The sequence below is a fragment of the Heteronotia binoei genome, chromosome 12, assembly GCF_032191835.1.
Source record: "Heteronotia binoei isolate CCM8104 ecotype False Entrance Well chromosome 12, APGP_CSIRO_Hbin_v1, whole genome shotgun sequence".
Classification (NCBI taxonomy): Eukaryota; Metazoa; Chordata; class Lepidosauria; order Squamata; family Gekkonidae; genus Heteronotia; species Heteronotia binoei.
In genome coordinates, this window is record NC_083234.1 from 22,488,300 (window position 1) to 22,499,295 (window position 10,996).

General features: G+C 44.5%; 1 protein-coding gene across 7 annotated transcripts in view; it reads left to right on the forward strand.

The window, feature by feature from the left end:
- The window catches only part of APLP2 (amyloid beta precursor like protein 2), an 80,017-nt gene extending 72,635 nt beyond the window's left edge, over positions 1-7,382 (forward strand). For 2 of the 7 annotated variants that reach the window (XM_060251771.1, XM_060251776.1), the window contains 6 exons: positions 166-339; positions 935-970; positions 4,382-4,464; positions 5,309-5,383; positions 5,783-5,938; positions 6,787-7,382. In XM_060251771.1, coding sequence (XP_060107754.1) covers positions 166-339; positions 935-970; positions 4,382-4,464; positions 5,309-5,383; positions 5,783-5,938; positions 6,787-6,888 — 626 coding nt within the window. In that variant the 3' untranslated portion in view covers positions 6,889-7,382. The remainder of the gene's footprint in view (positions 1-165; positions 340-934; positions 971-4,381; positions 4,465-5,308; positions 5,384-5,782; positions 5,939-6,786) is intronic. The other 5 variants (XM_060251773.1, XM_060251778.1, XM_060251772.1 and 2 more) reach the window with 4 other exon arrangements.
- Positions 7,383-10,996: the final 3,614 nt, after the last annotated feature.

Below are 10,996 nucleotides of genomic sequence, written 5' to 3' on the forward strand. Positions count from 1 at the left end.
GTTCAACAAAGGCAATGGGGCATGAATGCAAAATAAGTACACGTTAAATTGTGTAAGATGCATTTTTGTAAGAGCCGAAATATGCAAAAACATAAATCCTATATACAAGAAGTCTGCCCCACTCAGGAATTTCCTTCCAATCCTAACGTTTTCCTTCTCTCATAGACGAGCTGCTTCAACAGCAGCGGGATGACATGGACCACTTCACTTCTTCCATCTCGGAATCCCCTGTGGATGTCCGGGTGAGTTCCGAAGAAAGCGAAGAGTCTCCCCTCTTTGACGGCAAGCCTTTCCGTCCGTTCCAGGTGAAAACCTTCCCAGCCTCGTCTGAAAGTGAAGGTACGGAGAACAGAGAACCATCAAATGTAGACAGTGAGAGCTAAGGAAGAGTTGGATCCCAGCCAGCTAGGATGATACCCTTGTCTTCCCATTCGTTGTCCCACCAGAGTTGCTTTATAAGGAAGTCATGGTGTCTAAGCAAGTAGGCAGCCGACTCCTGAACTGCTAGTTTTGTTAAATGGTGTGTCACACTGAGATGTTACCTTGACAAGTCAGAAACTCTGCAATTGTGAACTTGAAGCTTTTAGTGTCCTGTGTGCTTGGCCACTTAAGACTTTTCTAGTGTTTCCTCTTTCTGCAAGGGGCACTTTTTGGCTTGGCTGTGGATTAGTTCTTCAAGGGACGGGGCCTTAATCTTGTGACACGTGTGCACACAACCCCTCCCCTCCCCTACCGCCCATGGCCACAGGCTTCCTAGAATTATCTTTTGTTGCACCTGCGATTTCTGTGTTCTGTACTTGGGTTGAAGAGAAAAGACTGAAGTTTTGATCTGTAAATTTTTGATGTAGCCCAGGATCCAAGCCTTTTCTTTTCTCTCTTCTTAATCTCCTTTCTCTGCTATTTTTTTTTGTGTCCCCCCCCCCTTCTGCTATAGATTCTCAGCCGGATTTGTACCATCCAATGAAAAAAGGTTGGTTCTAAGCTGATGTCTCCTCAAATGCCTTCCATCATGCCCCCACCTTTCCTGTGTGTTTCTGCTAGCGTTTGCTTTTAGTTTCATAGCCTCACCTTCACTTGCCTGTCTGTCCATATAGACATTCTTGATCTTAGATATAGAAAACTAGCCAAATTGGATGCCTCCAGTACGTTTAATGTTTAGATCATGATAATTGTTACGTGAAAGATGATGGTGCAGTGTAAAGACAAGACTGATTGTGGTATCATACATAAGAGTATTTTTGGTGGTCTCTGCGCTGGCTACACTTGGGTGAAAATACTGGGTCACAATAGCCATTTTTCTTTCTGTTCTCCATATTTGTTAAAATGAGGACTGCTGTTGAGTTGGGCAGATCTCTAGGAATTCTGCTATGGGGTAGTGTAGACCATCTTGAGTTCTGAATATACTGCACTATAAAGAATCTGAAATATCACTCTCTTCTTGAGAGGAAGAGGGCTTGAAGTATTGTAGAAGCCTGAAGAGAGTAACAGGGAAGGAGAATTGGTAATATCTGGGTTGGTATTTAACATTCTGAAGTTAGTGGAATGGCCCACCAAATACCTGCCAAAATGACTGCAGTTGCAAAATTCAGAAAATCCCTGTTTATGGTTCATTAGGACAAGGGTAGTGACTTTATATTCTCTGTGTGTATCTGCCTGCTTGAACTCTTCCATATAGCAAAAGCTACTTTTCTAAAGAAAAGGTGTAACAAAACTGAAGTATGTTGACCTTGATCATACTACTATATAGAAGATCAAGAGCTTTACATCCTTTGCTCTTAACTAGAATGAGCTAGCTTTCCTTAACCTCTTGAATCAGTGCCAAAGTGCAAAGAACCTGATAATAGCAGGACTTAAATTTTCAAGCCACTTTAACTGTAGAGAATGGCTTTGGGGGCTTGGAATTCAAGATTATCGGGGGATTGTGTTGTGGTAGGCCAGTGTTTAGTTCATTAAGTTACCCCTTTACAGATGCTTCAGGAAGATTAAAAGGCAGAGTGCCTAGTCTTTTTCTTCCTGATTGCCTTCCTTGTGTTGGGATCTGGTAGGTTCCTCTGTGGTAGGATGAATATAAAGCCCCCTTCCACCAAATGCAGTTTATCTCCCCTCTTAAGTGCATTAATTGTGTGAAAGACTTTGCTGGGACAACATAGGTGACAAAAGCCGTTGAAGGAAGCTAATAACCTCTCAAAGAAAGGTCTTGGCTGAGTTCTCAGTGATGTGAGCTATGGTGTATTTCTTCCTTCCTTCCCTGCTCATTTTTTTCAAAAAGAAAAAAGCCATGTGTGCAAAAAACCCTGGATGTTGCATTCCAGAGATGTACAGGCCATAAAGGGCTTTCCTTCCGAGTGCCAATCCACTTAAGGCTGTTAAGCAGTGCAGAACTATCTAATGGCGCCTGTCACAGCAACTGAATGTGCAACCTGGAGTCTCTGCTGTGTCGGCTCCTGAGAATTCAGCAGAGCTGATAAAGGCAAGAAGCTGACTAGTTAGAAAGGGTTTCCAAAAGATGGCTGAAGCAGGCTCAGAAGGCTGCAAATCACATCTGTGACCTGCTCAGGAAGCCTTGGAAAGCAAGGCGGCACAGTCTAAAGCAAAAGTCCCCAGTGTGGTACCCATAGGCACCATGGCACCCGCTGGCACCTTTTTCTGGTTTCCGCCAAGTGTTTTTAGGAATCGGATGCGGCCAGGTAAGGCTTTTGCCCAGCAAGGCTTCTGATTGGCTGTTGGAGATTTGATTGGCTATGCAGATTTTTTTTAAAAAAACATAGCTTTGGCAGCACTTGCCGCCACAGCACAAGGATCTACGATGTGTTACTGAAGTGAAGTTGTTGCAATCGTTTGTGGCTGGCTCCATCTCCTGTGGCAGCCATTTTGTCACTGCGCCCGCCATGCTGTGTCAGAATTCCAGATGTGCCCACAGGCTTAAAAAGTTTGAGGACCCCTCATCTGGAGTTTGCCTGATGTCTGAAATAGTGTTTTCTGAGCTAGCAGTGGTAGACAATAAAACCAGGCCTGCTTTTTTCTAGATTGCGGTAGCATTTTCAGACTTTTTTTTAAAAAAAAAAAAGCTACAGTAATGGTGGCAGCTGCCCCCAAAGCAGAGGTATCTCCCACTCTTTCTCAAATAATAGAAGACATTTGTTGGTTTGTGAGCAGAGCCAGCATAGAAGAGCATGTAATCCATCATGCAATGGTGTGTGGTGTTGTATCTCCCTCATCCTGTTATGGGTGCCTCTCTTGGACATGCAAGACTCTAGAGAATCCAGTGGCTGCCTTAGATCCTTCTATAAGTCCAAGTAAAAATGAAGCTCCTTTAGCCCTTATAGCCAAGTCAGATGGCGGGAGGGATGTTACCAGGAAGAGGCAGCTGGAGCTGAGATGCAGAGGGACACTGCAAAAACCGCAATCAGCTTGATTAAATCAAGGAGATATGCATAGAGGTGAGACTCCAACTGACCCTCCTTGGTAACACCACTTTTTGACCTGGATATAAGGACTCCTGGATCTTGGTTTTTACTTACATCTGGTGAGCTTCAACTCAGGAAAACTTATACCCTAGAAAATTCCATTGGTCCCTAAGATGCTGCTGGACTAACATGACAATCCAGCAAAAACTACCTTCTGCAAATCCATAGGGCAGATTTTAGACATTAGACACACATAACAGCTTATCAGGTGTGACTGCACTGTGGTTCGTTCCTGCTCAGTTTCTGCAAGTTCAGAGCCCTGTTTTAACTCAGAACAGTCCCTTTTTGGAGAATTGTCCTCTTTTATCACACACCAGTTTTTAGCTGTGATGATCTGGACGATCTTCACGACTTCATTAACTCCTCCTTCAAATTGATTTGGGACTTGAGCCCAGAGGCCACGGGGCAAAGAAGTCATTCTGCTCTCTCACTGGGTGACCTCTTGGAATGACTTTGAGGCTTGTTCTTGGAATAGTTGCTGATGCAGAGCCACTTCTAGAAGGATGGTGCTGACTCCAGTAAGGCAAGAATGCGGCATGCTGCCTGGCAGAGAGTGCTCGCTTCATGGGGCAGGAGGCACAACCCCACCCCCCCAAAGACAGCATTCCTGTTCAGGCCTCTCATTGCTTTGTTGCCATGTCATACTTATTTGGGTATTAGCGTGCACTCGAATGTCCTGGAAAATCTCACCGTTCCTATACTCATACCTCACTTGCCAGGCACCCTTTCATTGCCCATCATCTGTCACACTAGCGTAGCACATTGATGTCTTTCCGATCCGCGCCTAAAGGAAAGAAACTCTGAACTGCAGTGCTTCCAGTAGGGGTGACAGCACTGCCTGGGCATCGTGCCACACAGGTCTGATCCGCAGTCTTTTCTCATGCCTGGGCTCATATGTAATTCCTTCTCTGCAGGGTCTGGCATGGTTGACCTTGATGGGCTGATTGGAGCGGAAGAGAAAGTGATTAACAGCAAGAACAAGGTGGATGAAAACGTGGTACGTCCTCTGCATATGTTTTGCGCAGGGAAGTTTGAGCTGGAGGGGACCATCTTTTAGCTTTTGTGGCTCGCTTCCACGCCGTCTGCTGCTTGCTTGACAGTCGCTATATTCATTATCCCATATGGTGCGGAGGAGTCGCAGCTTTCTGGCTTACAGCTGCCGCAAGCTACCAATATATCTTAGTGACAGAAGGGTAGGAGGATGAAGAAAGCAAAAGCCCATGCCCTCATCAAGGAAAGGCTCACCAGTGAGCGATAGCAGAAAAGAACCATTTGATGCTCTGACACAGGCTTGACTGGCAGCTTTTGCCAGCTTGTTTTGAGTGCTGACGGCAGCTTTGGACAAGCGTAGTGAGGGAAATGGCCATGCCGTAGTTTTGAGTGTGGATGCCGAGGCCAGCCCAGCTGTAATGTGTGTTGTGAGCCCTGCTGGACTCCTCGTCGAAAGCACCAAATGTTTGATAGTAGTCAGTTGAACTAAGTTTACTCCATTGAAATGCCTTGATTTTTTTCAAGAATCAGCTTAACAAACTGACATTGCATAAACTCAAAGCGATCCCCCCCCCCCCCCTGGTCAGGGGTGATTGTTTTTGAAACATCTGCCATACCTTACAGGTGATGAACAATTAACCAGATTCCACTTAGCTTCTCAAAGCTGGAAAGTACAAAGCGTCTCGTAGTGATCACGAGGTTTGTGGTGTGTGTAATTAAGTTGTAGAGTTGTCTGGCTATTGGTTCAGCAGAGGTAGTGTCATATAGGTGGGCTTTTATGCAAACCCACACCCGATAATTCCTCCTTGTTTACAGCTCTCTGTGTGAAATTCCTTCATGACTGTTTTCAGGTAATTGATGAGACCCTTGATGTCAAGGAAATGATTTTCAATCCTGAGCGAGTCGGTGGACTAGTGGAAGAGCCGGTATGTATGTGGCTGCCAACCTGGCCTGCTTGTTAGGGGAACAGAAACTCCTGTGTCCATGTGGAGTATCGCCGTATGTCCGTGTTTCCCCCCCGAAGCTGCTATGAATGTTGCTACAAAGCTACAGATCTGGAGTTTTCAACTAGAACTGGTCTCATTAAGTGCTTCCCAGGGTGCATAAAATCTGCATGGGCCAAATGCACACAGTGCTCATAGTAGAGACGATATTTTTGAAAGGTGCCCTCTGCCAAGTGATGGAGACCAGGGCAAGATCACAATCAGTTGCATCTCATGCTTGTCGCATTAGTTGGCCAAGGGAAGGTGTCTCCTGCAATTCATGGTTGGTGTAAGTTTCCAGGCTTCTCACTCCTTTCACATCTTCTCCTCTTCTCATTGCAGGAAAATGACAATTCCCTTCGTGACGACTTCAGCTTCAGCAGCAGCGCTCTCATTGGCCTCCTGGTGATAGCAGTTGCCATAGCCACGGTAATAGTCATCAGCTTGGTGATGCTGAGGAAGAGGCAATATGGAACCATCAGCCATGGAATTGTAGAGGTAAGAGATGCTGTGAGACTCACAGTCAGAGCATAGTGGGAGGGTAGAATCAAATAAAGCTGGTTTGGAAAGGAATGGCAATAGCTGCTTTCCATTGGGGTGTCCTCCTGTGTATTGGAGGCTGAGGCATTGTTCCCTTGATCACTAGAAGCCCCGTCCCTTCTCCAGAGGAGCATTCACTAGTTGCAGTCCATATGTAGTCTGAGCAATTCTCTACAAGCTTTAGAATTAGTACAAAGGGGAGAGATGGTGTAAGTGCATGTACAAAATCTGTCCATCATAGCAGCTTGAATCATTGAGCAGAATAGTGGAATTCTAGACTCACGACCAAAAACCCATTTCTGCTCAGTCTTGTGTGACATACATTTAAAAATGAGCATGTAAACATATTAGTTTAGCCCTTTATTTGTATATTTATTCACTCATTTGATGAGATTTTTTTGTTGCCACAACACTTAAAAGTCATAATTAATAACTTAGAATCCAACAACATCAAATAATACGAAATATTAAAATGTATGACTCAGCATCTCTATCAAACCAGCCCAGAGCATCTGGTTACCCTCCAAAGTCCAACCTAAACAATTTGACCTTAAAGCCCTGCAGAAACTTAAGCAAGTCCTACAGGGCTGCGGCATCATCAGAAAGTGCATTCCACAGGATAGGAGCCATCACTGAGAAAACCCTTCCCTGGGTAACAGCTAACTGAACCATCTTGGGGCTGGGTACCTGCAAGAGGCCGCAAGAAGATAACCGAGAGGATTGGGAGAGGTTGTTAGCTTGGCCATTGGCTGGGGTGGTTGTATCGTGCCTCTGGGCCCTCTGCCTGACACTCCTCTGTTTTGAAGGTGGATCCAATGCTCACCCCAGAAGAACGGCATCTGAACAAGATGCAGAACCACGGCTATGAGAACCCAACATACAAGTACTTGGAGCAGATGCAGATTTAAAGGATGTTGAAACTGCAGCTGCCCTGGCCTGGCCGAGGGGCAGGGGAGGGGAGGGCCAAAATGGTCCAGAATTTTTGGATCTACTACTGACCAACCGTTGCGTGAAGAGGACTTCATCTTACATTCAGAACTCCTGGATCATTAAGACTTAAATTACTACTGTAGAGTTGCAATTTCCATTCTTTTAAAATGGGCGAGGAAATGATAATATAACAATATATGATATATAAATCTTAAATGGGGGGAAATGGATCTATTGCAGATATTTGAGATGTAGTTTTTTTTTCTTTTTTTAAGAAACTTTAAAGAGGAAGGAAGAAAAAAATCCCAGTGCTGTTGTATTGTCTGATTAACAAGCTCTCTATATAAACGAGAAATGTTTCATTTTATTTCTGATACACCACTTGTATATTCAAGGTCATTTGTACCAATTGCATTGTATAAATGGGACACTTGTGGCTCTTTGGTCATTCTGGCTTTTATATATATATATATATATATATATATATATATATATATATATATATATATATATATATATATATATATATATATATATATATATATATATAAAGCAGTATTCCTTTTTTAAAGAAAATGAATTAGTTCTGTCCAAAGCTGCAAAAAAAAAAGAAAAATTGGGGTTTACAGCCTTTGGGGAAAAGAATATCTTGGGAAACAAATCTGTACCAATAACTGAAACATTACACAAATGATCAGATGCCAGTGAGCTTTGTGTTTCTGCTGCTATGTGGCTTGGTTTTCAGAAATTTAGGCCCTCTAGGGCAAGGAGAGGGAAGGGCTCCTGCCACTCTAGGGCTTTTTGAGTGGAATATTTTTGCACGGTTTGTGCATATCGGGATCGCACACCTTGCCTCCTTGTTTTCGGAGCCCTGCCGTCGAGCCGGAAGTCTTTTTAAGTTTGAATTCGAACCCTCTTTTTATGCTTATGCCAATCTCCTTTTTAGCACCTCTCACGTAGCGTAAGCAACTCCGCCCCCTTTGTTCCCCTGCACCTAAGCCACCTTCCTCCATGATGAATTAGGGTTTGGAGGCTTTGACATGTCTTCCCAAGAAAGCTGGGGCGGATGCTTGGGGGTGCATAACTGAAGCCATTAACGGGCCTTGGAGACACCAAGTGGGATTGAGGATCCAGGGTGTGATGCAATTTTGCTCTTCACATTAGGAAACAGGAAGGGAGTCACGACCGATTTGTGAAGAAGAGAAGGGAATCCGTGGGCATTGGAGTGTCGGGGAGGGGTTGTTCATTCACCATTATGTCTCTGTAATGCTTGTATAGTTGGTGTTATTGCTCTCACAGCTTTTTAAAAAATTCTGGAGGTTCTGGTAACCTGTGGTGTGTTCTTTTCTATTTCCCAGCGAGTTTTCTTTCTCCTTCACACCCCCTCCATGTTTCTTCCCACTATGCACAGATTCACTTAACCTGCAAACTCTTTAGTGTGGTCTGTGGGGAATGTAAAAAAGTTGGAAACACATCAATAAACACTTTAACTTCCAGATCGATTCCAGTCTCTGTCCAGAGATGTTTAGTCTCTTTCTCTCATTTGTCCTAGCTGCAGCTTTGGGGAATATTGTTTCTTTCTCTGTGGCGCGAAGTTCGGAATCTCATTTGCCACAAATGTCCAAAGTTTGTGTGGTCTGCTTATGCAGCTTGGTTAATGTTCAGTGGGGCTTGGAGGTTTCCACAGGCTGTGATTAAGTTTGTTTGTTTTTTAATCAAAGGAATGGCAATAAGAGAAACAAATAGCTTTGGTTGTTGCAGGGGTGTCAAACTCATTTGTTATGAGGGCCAGATCTGACATAAATGAGACCTTGCCGGGCCATGTGTGTCATAAACGTAATGCCAGGTAGCAGAGATATAAACTTCATAAAGGACACAGGCAAACACAAAGATTTTTTTAAAAAAACCCTTAAAATAAAACCGGTTTAAAATATTAACACTCTTGCAATATTGTGGTCTTTATCAAAGCAAGCTCTTCTCTCCACCCCCCCCCCCGCAGTTCCTTCCCAAAAGAGGAACCTCAACCAATGGAGAAAATAGAGGCTCTGCTCTGTAGCTTCTGTGCAATTGAGAAATCCTGGCAAAACAAACTGTGATGCATAAAGAAGCAAGAGAGAGGGAGAAGGAAGCAGATTTGCTCATGGGCCTGATAGGAACCCTCCAGGGGCCTGATCCGGCCCCTGGACCACATGTTTGACACCCCTGGGTTATTGCATGGCTAGCAGCCTTGATAGCCCAGAATGGCCCGATCTCATCAGATTTCGGAAGCTAAGCAGAGTTCATACTTGGATGTGAGACAGCCATGTGAAAGTGGGCCTGCTGTGCAGAGGAAGGCAATGGCAAACAGCCTTTGCTTGTCTCTTCTGTTGAAAACCCCATGAGGTGGACTTCATGGGTTGACTAACTTACCATTCAGACTAGTATTGCATAGCTGCATTGGTAACTTACCATTCAGGCACCAGAAAAAGTGTCAGCAGGCACAGTGGTTGCTTTTGGCACCATGTTTGGGACCTCTGGAGTAGACAGTACTGACCTTGGTGGATCAATGGTCAGATTCGTTGTAAGACAGCTTTATGTGTGTTTGTGTGCACAGCAGTAGAGCACGTGCTGTGCATAGCAAAAATGTATTTATTATTTTAGTTTTCTATCCCGCCCTCTCCGCAAGTGGACTCGGTGGCTAACAGTCAATTTAAAAACACAATTTAAGGTTACAATTTTAAAACAACAAAAAAAATAACAATTAAAATACATTTCATGGTGCTACTCAGAATTTCGGTATAGGCGGGATCATAACTTTCTTCTGACAGTGATCCTATGGTGATCATAATTCCTCACGATCCTCATGGGTGATGTCGCTCAGCAGTGTAAAGTGGCAGTCCTCTCCCATTTAGGTATTAAAAGCCTGTCAAAATAATTCAGCTTTACAGGCCCTCAGTTGTGGCATCTCTGGTTAGAGGAACTCAGATGGCAGGTGTTGGGAAAGACTTTTCTCAGCTTGAGGTCCTGGGGACTTGCTGTTGGTTGGAGTAGACTCTACTGAGCTAAACAGACCAATTGACTCACTTGGTGTAAGGCAGCTTCAGAGGTTCAGATGTGTTCCTAAAGAAACAAAGGGGCAACTTCCACCCCCCCTTTTGTGTGTTGCAGGGTTCCCCCTTTTGCCCTACAACCGGGCTCCATAAGCAACCTCACGATTCAGACAACCAATAACTGCCTCACCCCGACAAACATGAGCAGAACAAACCCGCCAAAACCATGTTCCTTGAGTCAGGAACATGGAGATCCTGAATAATACCAGGATGGAGTGATCCCTAAAATGGACTTGGAGCAGCAGGCAGATAGCAGCGCTGAATATGGGGATGAGCAGGATAGAGTGGACATGCTGATTCAGAAGAGTCTCTGCCATTAGGAAATGAATATCATCCCTGATAAATTCAAAGCAAATTTAGTGAAAACAATGGCAAATTTTGACTGCAGAGTAGCCAGGATTTCATGATGTGGCTTGTGGGTAAACTTATGCATCCCATATGTTTGGAAATTCATTCAAAACTGCATCTGACTTGGGGAGGGTGTGTGTGTGATCTGACCACATTGGGGGCATTTTTACAACACTCAAATTTTGTTTGTTTGACAGCATCTGTATGAACCTGGTATTGCGCAGTTACATTTCCTTCTCTGTCAAGAACGGCCTCTTAGCCCTTCTCCCCTGTTCCCTCTTCTGTTGGACTGCTCCCTTCACCCCTACACTCTTAAGAATATACTATAATGAGATGTTTGCCTGCTCTTGCAGAGTCGGGGACACGTGGCCCCTCTGTAGCTCCAAAAACAAAACAAAAAGAGTGGATGAGAGATCTAGGTATGCCTTCTCTATTCCAGTCCCCCTCCCCAAACTCAGCTGTACTCATCCCTAGGGTTTCCTGCCTAAGTCTCCAGCTTTTACAGCTGATCTCCAGACTACAGAGATCAGTTCCTCTGGAGAAAATGGCTGCTTTGGAGGGTGGGTTCTGTGGCATTGTACCCCACTGAGGTACCTGTCCTCCCCAAGCTCCATTCCTAAATCTCCAGATACTTCCCACCCCAGAACTG